The 14,954-nt window shown below is 43.5% G+C and overlaps 3 protein-coding genes across 3 annotated transcripts in view; all 3 read right to left on the reverse strand.

The window, feature by feature from the left end:
* LOC118407875 overlaps nucleotides 1-14,524 on the reverse strand; it is a 22,451-nt gene extending 7,927 nt beyond the window's left edge. The window contains exons 1-19 of the mRNA XM_035808439.1: nucleotides 14,368-14,524; nucleotides 10,347-10,499; nucleotides 9,487-9,703; nucleotides 8,959-9,101; nucleotides 8,714-8,758; nucleotides 8,190-8,360; nucleotides 7,752-7,859; nucleotides 7,189-7,404; nucleotides 6,392-6,772; nucleotides 5,756-5,877; nucleotides 5,304-5,375; nucleotides 5,054-5,127; nucleotides 4,668-4,802; nucleotides 3,476-3,605; nucleotides 2,847-2,957; nucleotides 2,233-2,436; nucleotides 1,575-1,655; nucleotides 1,223-1,280; nucleotides 492-626 (exon numbers count right to left, since the gene is read on the reverse strand). Coding sequence (XP_035664332.1) covers nucleotides 492-626; nucleotides 1,223-1,280; nucleotides 1,575-1,655; nucleotides 2,233-2,436; nucleotides 2,847-2,957; nucleotides 3,476-3,605; nucleotides 4,668-4,802; nucleotides 5,054-5,127; nucleotides 5,304-5,375; nucleotides 5,756-5,877; nucleotides 6,392-6,772; nucleotides 7,189-7,404; nucleotides 7,752-7,859; nucleotides 8,190-8,360; nucleotides 8,714-8,758; nucleotides 8,959-9,101; nucleotides 9,487-9,703; nucleotides 10,347-10,499; nucleotides 14,368-14,422 — 2,611 coding nt within the window. The 5' untranslated portion in view covers nucleotides 14,423-14,524. The remainder of the gene's footprint in view (nucleotides 1-491; nucleotides 627-1,222; nucleotides 1,281-1,574; nucleotides 1,656-2,232; nucleotides 2,437-2,846; nucleotides 2,958-3,475; nucleotides 3,606-4,667; nucleotides 4,803-5,053; nucleotides 5,128-5,303; nucleotides 5,376-5,755; nucleotides 5,878-6,391; nucleotides 6,773-7,188; nucleotides 7,405-7,751; nucleotides 7,860-8,189; nucleotides 8,361-8,713; nucleotides 8,759-8,958; nucleotides 9,102-9,486; nucleotides 9,704-10,346; nucleotides 10,500-14,367) is intronic.
* The window catches only part of LOC118407879, a 313,255-nt gene that overhangs the window by 69,234 nt on the left and 229,067 nt on the right, over nucleotides 1-14,954 (reverse strand). The gene's annotated exons all lie outside the window — the stretch shown is intronic.
* Nucleotides 1-14,954, reverse strand: part of LOC118407874 — a 341,762-nt gene that overhangs the window by 67,223 nt on the left and 259,585 nt on the right. The gene's annotated exons all lie outside the window — the stretch shown is intronic.

Raw genomic sequence — 14,954 nt, forward strand, 5'->3', positions numbered from 1 at the left:
AGGGTCATGCCGCCTCGCAATCTATAGCTCGCACACTCGTCGTCCGATCGATTTTCGCACAATGTGAGGGGGGTATTATAATGATAACTTTGTTGCACAACAATTGTACAAGGTACAAAGTATGGCTTATATGTGACAGGGACGGTTTTCAGGTGAAAAATACGCACAACCCTCTGTCTATCTTAAATATGGCCAACCTTCCATCGATACGCCCGAAGATCGTGGATAATGTGACAGGGGTATAAAGAGGCCACCGAATTCCATCCTAGTCTCTCCACCTTTACAGACAGAAAGGAGACTGCTTCTCTCTTAGCATCACACCACACATCACCAAAAATACTTGTCCCTCAAAACGTTTGAAAGTAAATCTCTGTAGGGTTCTCAGATGTAAAGATTGCATTGTACAAATGTTTTTGACTTACTTGTTTACCTGGATGTCTAACCCTCAAAAACGTACTAGGTCTAAGAATATGTTAAAGAGAGTGACTCACGAGCATCAGAGACTGGCTCTTCTTCCTCCTCCTCTTCCAGTTCCTCGATAGGCTCATCATCCAGCTCGCTCAGGTCCTCCATCTCAGAGTCGGAGAACTCGATCTCCTCCAGCTCTTCCTCTAGCTCTTCTTCTTCTGTAAAGGACAGATTGAAATATGATTCTCGTCAACAAATATAACAAAGCGTTCTTAGGTATTCTTTGTCAAGGTACAGCCCTCTTCCCCCTAACGACACCAAGATATAATCTCCAAGCAGATCCTAAGGTGCCATGAGATAGTATCAAAGCTGGCCAATGAGTATAGTCGGCCAAAAGCCTCCGGTCGCAAACACACTCCTCTGCCGGCTTTTCATACTATCTTATGCTACCGGAGGATCTGCTTGGAGATTAACCAGTACATTGGACAGGAGCTATCTATTACTCAAAAATCATAACTACTGCATTTCAACATAAGATATGAAAGTAAATCAAACCTAGGAGTTAAGCTGTAGTACCATTGCACGCCACTAGGGATCTATAATATTCCAAGCATTTTCATCGCTTTGGTGGAGTGCATATCTTAGCAAATGGATGGTTATGTTATGCAGCACGATTGAACTGATTTGCAGACATACGGTAAGCTATATGTATTCTCTATACTATATCATTATTACTATCTCTGTGATAGACCTAAAAGCTAAGTAATTCTATTCATTGTATTTAAATTATATCTATGTAAAATGAGTTACATACCTGACGGGATGTCTGGGGTTTGGTTCTTTGTCAGCATACGCGGGTCTTTGTCGAAACCCTGAAAAACAACAACATTGGTCAGAGGTTCCGTACTAGTATAACATATATGAATTGGTTATACACTATGTGTAACGTCGTTTTTAGGGTATAGAAACCCAATTCCAACCTCCCATCGCCTTTTACCTCCCCAAAACTTATGTCTCCATTTTTACACCTGGGTGGAGTGAGGAAAGTCGTGCAAAGTGAATTTTCTACGGGCAAAAGATCAGGATAGGTTTCGTAACCGGGACTTCTTGGCTTTGAGCCAAACATCCAACATTTACGCCACACGACCCCACCATACTGTACTCACCTTCTCCATCTTTTGCTCCAGCCAGTACCAGTACTCCTCCATGTAATCAGACAGAACCGGGGTAAAGTCCTTGGAATGGATCTGAATCATAGAAAGAAGGAAAAAACTGATTAAAAAAAACATGTAGTATGCTGCTGTCAACCAAGGTCAACAAATATCGTCACAATAACCCAACCACCTGTCAACCTAATCTCCAAGCAGATCCTACGATGCCATAAGATAGTATCAAAGCTGGCCAAGGAGTATATAGCCGGTCAAACGGGTACCGGCGGTGGATTTGATACTATGGATCTGCTTGGAGATTACTGCCCACCTACCAAAAACAATCGCAATCCACTGAACGGTTCTTAGGATGACGTATATAGTATACACCATCCGGACTGCATGTTTAACTCCCCACCCGAAGTCGTGCAACGTGTCTTTCCCCAATAGCACAATATCCGTAGCATGACAGAACCTGAACCCAGGACCTCTAACGTCTGGGCCAAGCACGTTAAAATCATGCCACAGAAGCTGCAAATTTATAATTTGCACGCACTAAAAGTACATGCATGCGGAGCAGTGTCGGACACTTTGGCGATGTCTCCCAAACAGCATGTCTACTTGGCCACCTTATTCAAGAACTGAGCCCACTCTACAATACGATAATGGTAATCACCTCCTCGTTGTAGTCGACCTTCTCCTGCGCGAAGCACTGGTACTTCTCGTTGATTGACATCTGACAGCAGGGGTGAGCTGGCTGCAGCTGGGCAGCGAACTTAGGGTCCGTGCTGCAGTACCGGTCCACCCGCTGGCGGCTCTCTTCAGAGATGCAGTTCTTCACCTTCTGCTCGTCTTCGTTCTGGCAGCACTCCACGAGATTCTGTTGTGGCGAGAAAAAAGTTGTTTTTTTTAATCCAGAGTCTAATAATCCTATGGATAGAGCGGCGTAAAAATGGGCGGTAGATGACTGAATCGGCCACCCTGGTCCCACCATTCCCAAAGTTGTCGAAACTCTATATTAAGTCGCAAGAACTCTAAGAATTAATTTAGAAAATTTTTAAACAACAGCTAGAGCTTAATGTGCAAAGGTTAGGTGCATAGGGTTGTTCAGTATAATATAAAAACTGCTGTCGCCCTGCGTGCCTGCAATGCTGGTCTGTTACATTTGTACGTGAAAGAGCGGTTACACCGTCTGTACAGAAGCTGACCACAGCGTGTTATTGCGGAAAGGCATCTATACCGGCTATATGCATACAGATATGGGTACAGTTTACAGATAGTTCAACGTACCATTTTCCGCTGCACCCTCTCGTACCAGTTGTAGAAGACGCCGAACTGGCTCGGCACATCCTCCTTGGCGGGAGCCTGCCACTTCTTGGTCATCTCACAGTAGCGCCCAATCTGCACAGGCAGACATCTATCGTGTTAACCATGCCTTCATCCTCATGCATATTAGTCTGTCAATCACTAAGGGCGAAGTACATGTGAAGCAATGTTTTAACGGACCCAGAAATGTTGGAGTTGACAAGAATTAATACTACGTCACATTGCCCTACCCCGGGCCCAGCCGGGCTGTTTGGAGAAACGAAAAATTCAAGTCTGTTCTGATAGATATGTTGCACAAAGCATGCTGTTGAATTATTTCGGGTCCATTTTGTGTTTTTATTTTTGTTCCTCAAAGCCCCCCGGCCAGAAATGTGATGTAAGAGCGCAACCGTTTTAGATTCGTAGTAGCACTAGATTGTGACTTTCCTTTCGTTTAACGTTTATTTCATTCCTATATTCTATACCTTATTCCTATATTCTATACCTTTCTTTGTATACTTTCAATTGGCCTTCGGGCATGGATTTGGTATAAAGTTAATATATTATACATGTAGTATAATGAAAGCATCTGTTAGCTGAAATGTGAGACTTACCCTTTCCGGAATGGCGAGTGCGCGGGTTCTCCACGGGTTCTTCAGGTCAATCAGGTCCTGCAGGGTGTCGTAGAACTTCTCAAGGTCAGGAGTGAAGTCTGTCTCGTGAACCTCCTCGTCGAACCAATATCTGTCAACGCAACGTAACGTTCGTTAAAATCCTTCCCGAACCAAATGGTGCATCAGAAGACGCTCATCCCCGTTTAAACGCAAAACGGGGTATTTATTTTAAGTGCATCTTTGCAACACAGCGGTCAAAAAAGATGTACGTTAGCTTTTTTCAGACTTCGTTGTTACATTTACCTATATCGTCTTTTATAATCATGTAAGGATAAGGGTAAAACAAAACCTGTCATTGGCGACATCGTGGTGGTAGGCTATCATACGATTCGGATGTCGAAACACTCTCAGACATAGTGTGAAACTGGTGGCAACGATTTTAGTCTCAGTCAGCCACTACCGTAACAATACAGCTGAATTTTGCACGTCATTTGCAAGACTGTCACAATGAAGAATGTCTTCTTCTATTCTTCATGATCAATTCCGTGACCATGTGGTGATTGCAATAGGTTTGTGGCCAGGTTTACTTGTAATTAATGAAAGAACAGAAAAAGCCAGACCTCTCCTTTTCAAAGCACTCTGCCCGGTGCGAGAGTTACAGACACGTGACCTTACGGATACGTGACGTCAACAATAGGTCAATCGTGCCAGAAAGTTAATGACGCCCACCCTCACTATTGTACCTCTTACAAAGTAATCCTGTTCTTTGCGAGAGACTCATAGTTTTTTGCCGATATCTGTGGAGATGTCGGGAGGGATCTGGAACGTTGGCCGCGGGACACTCGTTGCGCTTGCAGTCATAAACAGCTATATAGCCTAATGAGCCCGCGTTATATGCTAATTAACCCCCCCCCCCCCCCCCCGAAGTCAGGACACATCTACACGCGCGCGGAAGCTGTCGGGGACCCCTGCTAAGCTATCGGGGACCCCTGCTAAGCTATCGGGCGAATGGTCCGGCCCTTTCGGGAGAAATTTTCCCGATATCTTAATGGCGATATTGCCGTTCCATCTAGACGCTGAAAAAAATCTGTCAGCGAGAGGTTGTAGGCTCGCCGATATCGGGAAAAACTGTGTATAGATCGTGCCTAAAAAGTCTTGACTTAAAAGAAACAACAACAGAAAACAGCCACACCTCTCCTGGTCGAAGCACTCTGCCCGGCGGCCCTCCTCCTCCTCCTGACAGCAGGGGTGGCTCAGTCCGAACTTCCCGTGAGTGGTCAGGTCCTCACGCGCGCACAGGGTCTCCATGTCGGTCTCCTGCTGGGATCTAAGGGAAAGACGTTAGAGATAATGTTTTACTTTTCTATTTATTGGTTTGGCTGTTCAGTACGTACAGCCAGGGCTGCCCAACTAGTATGTGGCTGCTGACAAAAACAGAGATCATGATACAAATGGAATTTGACAACGACATGATACTTATCAATAACAATCTACGTAAGTATCAATAACAAAATAGGGGTGATGGGAAGAATGGTTACACATATGATGCAAAAAGAGTAAAGGTAAACGCAAGCTCACCTGAAACAGTCTCCCTGCTCCTCACCCTCCATAGAACAACACCTGGAGACGCCCTCCTTGCGATCCTGAAGTACCTGAGTGGAGAAAGGTAATACTATAATTGTTTATTTCGAAACACAAAATGAAGATGAAACATGATGAAATGATCTAACAACAGCTAAAAAATATATTTAACTAAGAGCAGGCATAGAGTTATGGCGCCTTTTTATCAGAAATCTAAGCATTGACTTTAATTGACATTGAAACTTACCTCTTGGTACTCCTCGTCGAACTGGTGCTTCTCGTGATGATGTCCGAACATGGGGCGTCCTGGGACAGGCTTCTGGGAAAAAAGAAAAAAAAGGAAGGAATGAATGAATGAAACTTTAATCGAACAAGTTAGAACAATATAACTAAAATCGTGACCATAACTTGTTCAGCACATTGGATATCAAAACAGGAAGTTCCGCTGCAGTACAAATAGAAGCCGCTAAGGGGCCCCAAATCTATTAATTTCTTCCAATTTTTTGTCACCCCCTAACAACACACCAAGTATCATAAACCAATCCACCCAGCCATTCCATTGAGTTATCTCGTTGACAAACAAAGAAAGAAACGCTAGTGAAAATACAATATCCGTGAATACTTCATGAAGGTAATTAACAATTGCATGAATGAATGAAGATAGGAAGGATTGAAGAAGAAGAAGGAAGACATCCTTACCTGTTTATCAGAGCTCTTGTCGAACCTGTGCTGCTCATGTTCGTGCCCCAGCAGTGCGGGTTTGGCTTCCTCTGCGCTGCGCTGGGTACGTGTCATGGCCATCCCCTCACGGACCTTGTGGGCTGGGGTGGAAGAAATGCATAAATGAATTAAGGAATGAATGAAGTATTGAACTAAGAAATCAGTTACTCAACTACTGAACTTATTGTAATTTAAGAGTGAAGTAGGGAAAGTCCTGTAAAGGGCCTTAACTTTCCTGTATGTATGGGATCCGGGCAAAACACTGTCATTATGCCACATGACCCCACAGTAACTTGATAGCTCAGTTCAAATTAATTAAATCAGCGTTTCCATTTTCCATTGTGTATTAATGTGCAACTTTTCATACGTAATATTTGTAGTAATCATCATTCATGACACCAAGTTAACCATTAGTAAATGACTCCAGAAACCCAGCCCTGTAACTCCCGAAATCCTGTCTTATACATTTTGGAAATAAACTTTTAACCCTTTATTTACTGTGCAAGATAACTGTATACATGAGCTTGTGTATTTTTACCGCAATTCAATCTTTTGGCTGCAAGTGTGATATGTTGTTTGTGATGTCAATATTAAATATATATGGTCTAGCCTTACCCAGCTGCTTGATCCCCTCAGCGTAACGCTCCGGTTTCACCATGCCGGGTCTCTTGTGCATGGGGCGGGGGCCGCCATGGTGTCCGTGCATGTGCGGGCGGTTACGGTGCTCCTCCATGCCAGGTCTGCGCATGCCCGGGCGTGGGCCGGGGCGATCTTCCTTCTCCATACCAGGGCGTGGTCTGCGCATGTGCGGACGGCGTCCTTCTTCTCCCCTCATACCCGGACGGGGTCTTCGCATGGGCGGACGGGAGTCCTGCATTTCCTCCATGTGTTGGCAGAGGGCGCTGATGCCCTCGGAGTCAGTCTGCCTGGGAGCGATGAAGCTGGCGGACCTCAGGCAGGTGAAGGGGTTCTTCCTGATGTCACGGAACGCCTCGACTGGGAAAAGGAATAAAATATTATTACAGGTTCTTATCTGAGAGCTAATCTACAATATGTAATATTGAGATACACAAGCAACTACTCATTGAGGGTTGCTGTTTATATGTTAGTTCTCTTTGGCTTTCTTAACACAATGCTTTAAGCAGTCAAATTGTATTCCCCTTCTCTCCCTCTTTCTCTCTCTCTCTTCCTCCCTCTCTCTCTGTCTTTCCTTCATATCTCTCTCCCATCTCTCTCTTTTTCTTTCTCTTGTTTCTCTCTCTTGTTCGCCTGACACCTTTGCCTTGTCTTTTAGTAGGGCCTAGGGAATCTATGATACTTAAGATAATCGTATTATAAACTTGAAAGTAAATACTACCAAACAGTAGGGTGTGTTCTTACTGATTCTGTTTAAGTTTAATATCCAAACTCACCGCTGAGAGCAATCCGATCCTCGAACATGGAGCCGCGCTTTGAGCCAGGACGAACCATCCTCGGCCTGTTCGTGCCCTCCTCGGGCTTCCTACCGGGGCGCTGCGGGCGGCCGGCGGGGCGGGGGCGGTTGTCGGGCCGCCGGCGGTCCTGGCGCGCCTCCTTGTGCTCCCGGACATGGGCACGGGCCTTGGTGACACATTCGCTCCTCTCGTCTCCTGTTAGACAGAAGGACGAAGGTTAAGCAAAAGACATTCAATGGCATGCATGATTTTGGACCACGTCATATGTATGCTCCAAGCAAAAGTCCGGCTCCAAATGTTTTTTACGTGTTTTATCCTGACAGGGACACATAAAGAAAACAGTACAAAATAGAAACCTCGATAAAAACGCATAAAATACGCATAAAAACAACAACCTGGGCCCAACTTCTGCTTGGAGAGTAGTCACATGAGGCCTTCAATCACGTTTTTAACCCGCCAACATGGCACACGTTTAAATCTAATCATAGCCACGTCACTACAAACATCCAATCATAAACGGTCATCAGCATATCATATTTCACCTTCGTAACGGCAGCAAAGTCCCATCATGCTCCAGAAGCGCATGCGCTTTGGTGGGCGGCGACCCAGCTTTCCCTCGGAAGACTTGCACAGCCTGTCGAACTCACCGTCTGGGGAACAAACAAACAAACAAACAAAAAATGAACAAATATACGAACAAATAACTAAGAATGTCACAAGAGACGGAAATACAAAATCTATAAAGTAGACACCGTGCATGTATAATTGATGTAGAAAGTACTGAACTGGAGTGGTTTTAGAATGAAAGCGCCTTGCACCTGACCTGAGAGTGACATTTCATTCGACAAATTTTAAATCACAAATCTTAAATTTCACTTGACAAATACACCCATTCCCAAAATAGGTACGTGCTGATAAAAATACATTCCTTCCGCGACAGATATATACCGAACAACTGAGGCAAGAGTAGGAGATCATACCGTCAATGTCTTTGATGTCTTCCTCTTCGTCGTCCAGTTCCTCTTCCTCAGATTCCGACTCTGGCATTTCGAATTCCTCCTCAGATTCGGGCTCGAACTCTTCGGGCTCGTATTCGGGCTCCACCTCGGGGTCAAAGTCCTCGGCGATCTCCTTCACCGCGGTCAGCATTTCTGTTATTAGAAAATAAAAACAACGTTCGTTGATGAAGACTAATACAGTGTATATGTTAGTATTAAGAGGAATGCAACTGTAGATTATGTCTTCATTTAGCTGTCATGTTGTTTATTATGCAAGTACTGCTGAGTGATCCAAGTATTAGAACACACCAGCCATTCATTCATTTAAGGCAAACATTTAAGGTCAAAATCTAGATTCGGAGTATTCAAGTGACATCCGTCTCTCTCTCTCTCTCTATACATATATATATATATATATATCTCCGCTTCGTGTGTGTGTGCGTGTGTGTCTGTTTCTCTCTGTCTCTGCCACCCTAAATCTCTCTCTCAAACCAGTTGAGAATTACCTTTCTTTGGCTGGTATTTCTCCAATGGAACCATCTCCATATCCTCTGTAAAAACACATAAGAGATATTTTTATTCACTCCATATGCAAACAGCAACATGTGACATGTGACAATCTCCTGGTTGGCTTCATTAAAATCCCAAGTTAGAAAAATGTCACCTAGGCAAACAAAATCCTCGACCTTGAGTTTCTGTTAGATACCCTGGGAATGAGAACGTGGTCTGGACGTCACGTGAGAGTTCTCACCTTTCTCTCCTTCCATCTCGTTCTTGACGTTGACGTCGTCGAAGTTGACGTCTTCCAGGGCGCACACCGTCTTGGTCAGCGGCCCGTCTTCAAGACGTCCGTCGTCCAGGTAGTACTTGGTCTTGTCCTCAATCACAGTGGCTCTGGAGTCGGAAGTAACAGATACAGGTAAAGCGTCAGGTAGGTAAAAGGTAAGTGTACAAGTCTCGTGGCCTTTTGAGACCGTCTTGACATTATGTTGCTATCTACTGTGACTATGATACGATATTGGGAGGCGGAGCACATCACTCAACTGTTGTGATAAAAGTCGTGTTAAGTTCCATTCCCTAGGCATCGAACACGTGTCCATTAGACTAGTCACTAGCTTGATCATTGTCTCTGCGCATGCGATGTTTCGATGCTAAAGAAACTGAAGCTTGAGAGGCGACGCTGTTTTGCATGTCTGCATTTGATATGGAATAAAATACATGACTGAGTGTTTCTACTTAATTATTTAACGACGCACACTGCGATATCATTATGACTTACCTGAAAGTGACACAGCCGCAAGGTGGCGCTTTCCATGTGATGGGCACCTTGACGGTCGGCTCGTCCTTGCTGTTGACCAGAACGTTGCAGTGCTTCACTTCCTTCACACCCTTGTGGTACGCCTTCAGCTTTCCCGCCGTGCACTTCGCGTCATCTGACGTCACGCTGACGTGGAAGCCGCGGAACATCCGGGATCTGTCGTTGCTGCGCAGGCCCACTGGAGGATGTGAATAATTGGGAGAAAAAAAATTTTAAAAATTAATAAAGAAATACTTTTTCTAAGGCAACAACAACCATGGGGGGCCTCTTCCACCACCCAAACGTTTTGATGTAAGGCTGAATTTTTATAATATTAATAACCTAAGTTTATTACCAAGTTCATACAATCACGAAACATACTTTTTCTTGTGTTTATCATCATCATTTTTTTAGATCTTGGACGTTTTTTGCCCGAACAGGTACAGTGCACCTTGCTATATTGTCGAGAAAGTGTATATTGAGTAAGACAAGTGCTGGACATGTAGTGAGAGGTGCAGATAATCAGGTCCATGCTAATTGACCTTTGTAACAAAGAGGTCAAAAGTTGAAATCATCAAGGTAACACGCATTTTACGTGTGTGTGCTCAAGTGGTAAATGGTTGGACTGTCAACATTGTGACCTGTGCATAACCAAGCACAGATTATTTGCATAATCAGAATACTAGGACTAAGTACTTCATGGAGATAGATATGAGGTTCCCGAACTCTTTTTTAGCACAGCGTTTCACTTATGCCCAGGAAATAATATCATCCATCGTCCTTATTTGTAACTATCTCATAAGACATAACATACAAAACATCAGAAGTAATAACCGCCTTACGTGTGTGGGTCTCCAGCGGCTTGAAGCCTTCCTCCGCCTCAAACAAATCGAACTGGTAGAGCGGCTTTCCCTCCGAGAGCTCATTGTAGGTCTTCTCGGCGCCACCCTTCGCCAGCTCCGAGGGGTAGCGGTCAGGGCACTCGTGGTGCTTCTCTGGGTGGCGGGAGGGAAGAACGATACATTTTATGAGACACATTTTATGTCAAACTGCTCTTTCTATAATCAAGAAAGAAAAAAGCTGTTCAAAGAAGCCATCAAATTCCATCCAAACTTTCTCACATTCACTAACAAAAAGAAAGCAGGAAAAGACATCCAAGTCAACCTTTTAACATCACTAAACTACACTAAACCTACACATAATACAAAAAGTGGGATCTTTCGTCTTCCACTGTCTTCGAAAAAGGAGTCGAACCCAATAACCCAGGATCTAGAGTTAGCTTTTACTAGTTTTAGACTAGAGTAGACACTTGTGTTATTGTATTTTACACTGTTTGAAACTATGTTACCTGCAATTAGCCCACGGGCAAGAATTTGCAATAAACTTGATATTAATGCATGAAGGAATGGATGAATGAATGAATGAAGTAATGAAGAAAGGGATTCTTATGCATTACAGGATTTTGTTTTATTTGTTTATTTGATTTTGAATCTATTCATTCATGAGAAGCTCAAATCGACCGGCAGGCCGCTTTTGATGATGTCAAGGTTACAGATTGAGTGAGGGTTACAGATCATTTCGTTGTTTTTCTAATGGTTTCTATAAGTAAATTAATGTTATGCTTACCGTGCCGTGTTTTTTTAGCGTTCTGATCTAGAGCGGCGGATTAACAATAATCGCCTAATAATCTCAACTGTGTTTTGTCGACATGTTTTTGCTGGTTGGTTTTTATATTCATGTATTCATGTAATTTACAATTAGCCTCCAGGCATGAAGTTGTTATTTGTTAAACCGCGACCTTTGCACCGCCCCGTGAAATCGCGTTGATCACACATTTCAACCAGAGGTTATTACAGGCTCCGGTTGTTTTTTTAAGTTTTTTTTCAGTCGTTTTTATCGGATTTTCTATTTTGTATTCTATCTTGCTGTGTCAAAGTTAGGTTTTGACTTAACAATACAAAATAGAAAGCCCGATAAAAACGACTAAAGAAAACATTAAAAAAACAACCGGAGCCTATCATTAAACCTCTGGTTGGAGAGTACATTGTTCACACAACTCACCCTGTGTAAACCCCACACCATCGTGCCAGCGGTCTGTTTGACGACAAAACAACTCGAGTGGAAAGATCGATTTTCTGCGGCGGAGGTGAGAAGATTAAAGTCCAAAAGTAAAGTAACCTGTGGGGTGTTTTGTGGTCATCTCAAAGCAGATGTTCGAACGCGCGATTATGCAACATTTATTATGCCATGCCAGTACAATTTGCCTTGTATTCCACATGTGGATAGTGAAAAAAAAAAAACAATTGCGCACCGCTAGACTAGAGACGGTCATGGCAACGTAGAAAATGTCGTAAAAGATTAGCGAAAGAATTACTAACTCCTTGATAACTCTAAACGATTCGTTCGCTTATGCTTTTACTTAGTACAACTCGGTCTTAATTGAACCTCTTGATTAATGACACCACTTTCGTGAAGATTTAGGGATTGTGAATGATGCAATAGTTAATGACATTGTAATAAGACCACAAAAAGTCGGGTAAAGAAATTGAAAATTTTCTAATACCAAACGTTGCGTCATCTTCTTGAATAACGTTATTTACTTCTTCCTTTAGCCAGAGTTTAGGCAAACCGTGTCATGTGGTACCTGGTACGGCGCTGACCGGAAGTTTGCGTCATCAAAAAGTCATGAACTTTGCGCAGCTCGTAAGGATGCGAAATTTACAAATGTACGTGACCGCAACCATGTTCACACTTTCAGTCCACCTTTGAAACGGTATAAGAACTGATTTAGCTTTATCATCATGACAATGCACTTTACCCGGCAATGTGCTTTTAGTATTCATGAATGGTTAAAGTCACGATTGATCTTCCGTTGCCGTTGACGTAGGTGCCAATGAATACAACAAACAGGACCTATTGTCATGCTAAGCTTGATAGGATTTTGTTTATCTCTTCCGATAATGAATATTTTGGCTATTGTTGTTGATGCCGAAAGCCTCCAAGTCAAATGCTAATTGAAGTTGTTTGCCTTGGCTAATTGGCATTTGAGTGTGGAATAACAGGAGAATAGGGTGTGAATTATTCGTTGGGCCCCGGGATAAAGGATTTTGTTCACAGCTGACTCACCTAGCCTCCTTCACCGGCGTCTCTAGGGCCTTGGCGAAAGTTTTTTTTTTGGGGGGGGGGTAAGGTTTGGGAGGGGCCAGCGCACTCCCCCCGGTATATTTTCCTCTCGCGGCATATTTTCATTTCCCGTCGTATTCCCAGATAAAAATCGCGAATCGACGCCACCCCTCCACCCCCCAAAAAAACAACTTTCGCCAAGGCCCTAGAGACGCCGCGGTGAAGGAGGCTATGACTCACCCTCGTTTCAACTTTAGTGTTCGCCTTGGCCGCATGAACACATGATCATTACAAATCGTGCATACAACCAAGGAGCTGGTAAAAGCTCCTTGATACTACAAAGAAGAAAATGTTTCCAATGAGTATCAATAGATGAAGAGGTGGTGTTATCGACCTGACCCATAGTAGAGTCTATGCTATACATCCGTTTTAACACTGCTCATGGCCTTGATAACAAAGTTGATGTTACTTTAATTAGAGACAGTTTTGTCAGCGTTCGTTTTGCCGTAACCCCGACCACAGATCACCCCTGTTTTTGACTAAGCGCCTCTCCGACCTTTGTGACTACAAAATGTCGAACTTTAGTCTTTAGTCATGCATATGGCAGGAGTCCAAATGAGTTTGTCTTCAAGCAGATGTGAGCTGTCTGACATGTTTATATGAGTTTATCTGTCTCAAAAGTTTCTACGCCCCTGAGTCGAGAATTACTATTACTTGTAACGGAAAGTTGGTAATTTCCATCGCATACCCTTGACTTAGAGCGTTATCAGACGTTTCAATAACACCAAATTTGTAGCTGGGCGACTTAAATTCAACGCCGAGGGTTGTAAAGCGTGATAATTTGACTCGAGAATTCACCGTAAAGTGAAGTCAGCATTCCTGAATTGGGCTGTTCCAAAAACTAACTGTAGAGGGGGGGTGGAAGAGGCTGGATTGGAGGGGGGGTAGGGTTCAACTTCAAGCGTCTGGATTTGGAACTAGGGAGGGTTTGCGCCAATTTGGACTTGGAACTAGGGAGGGTTTTGGCAATTTTGGATTGGAACTAGGGAGGGTTTTGGCAATTTTGGATTGGAACTAGGGAGGGTTTGGGGCATTTTGGACTGGGAACCAGGGAGGGTTTGAGAAATTTCTGGACTAGAACTAGGGTAGGGACAAAAGTTGATTTTTGACCTCTTCCACCCCCCACTACAGTTATTTTTTGGAACAGCCCATTGAGCGTTTTTTTTTTCAGCCGGCTTAGCTAGTCTGGTAGACCAAGGAGAAAAGCTCCTTGGGTAGACAATACGCCACCGGCACTTTTACCATGAGTTGACATAACACTCTTCTTGGCAAGTTGTCAAGACCTAGGTACCTAAGACCACCCTTGGTCAAAACAACGAGATTTTGATGAAGGCCAAACATTCAGGTAAGAAGATAGGCAAGATAATAGTTACTCAAGCGACTCTGAAGATTTAAGAATTGTTTAAAATAGAGCCGTTTCCTTATTCCGTCCAGTTGTTTGAATAATTCTATCGCTTCAGATCCGTTTCGGACCGTCCATGATGACAAAACTTATCCGTTTCAGCTGGCCTAACCGATAGAACCGTTTCATTTTTTGTATCATGAACGGGGCCTTAGTAATACCGATAACTTTCTTGACCGGACCAATCAAATAAAAACAAAGAATATTTCCATACAATATCTTCACGGAAGGATAAATGGTGAATGCATGTACCAAACTAGTAGAAAGTGTTTCCTTACCTTTAGCCCATGCCTGGGCGAACAGAACAGCGCACAACACCAGGGTCCACTTCATGTTGGGACTGGGTTCTTCTCACTCTGGGGTCCTCTGATCTAGTGGGGCTAAAGTGCGGACAATGCACCTTTTTATGTACCCCGAATGACAACATCAGCTGTTTTCCAAAATCACGTGATGATCGTTGACTGGGGTAATGCACCAATCAGTGCGTCCATAGGGGGTAAACACGAGTGACGTATGAGGGCTGTTCCATTCATTATACTAAAAACTTATGGGGGTCGTGTTTTTTTTTCTTTATAGAGCTCGGGTGTAAATTGTTGTAAATGCAATGTAGAGTGATGTGTATGTCGAGGAATGTTGCAAGTGATAGTTAACTCGGTATATTACTCCAATGTATGAGCAAGGACGTTACATCAGTTGATGTAACGTCCTTGGTATGAGCATATATTCCCAGAAAGCCAAATACACTTACCGTTGGATGGATTCAACCTCAGTCGGGTCTTCTCGGAACCGCAGATCAGTTTGTTTGTTTGTTTGTTTGTTTGTTTGTTTGCTGTTGAGGGTTTTCATCGCCTCCTTGGTTTGTTTG

Source organism: Branchiostoma floridae, unplaced genomic scaffold, assembly GCF_000003815.2.
Source record: "Branchiostoma floridae strain S238N-H82 unplaced genomic scaffold, Bfl_VNyyK Sc7u5tJ_1495, whole genome shotgun sequence".
In the NCBI taxonomy this organism is placed as follows: domain Eukaryota; kingdom Metazoa; phylum Chordata; class Leptocardii; order Amphioxiformes; family Branchiostomatidae; genus Branchiostoma; species Branchiostoma floridae.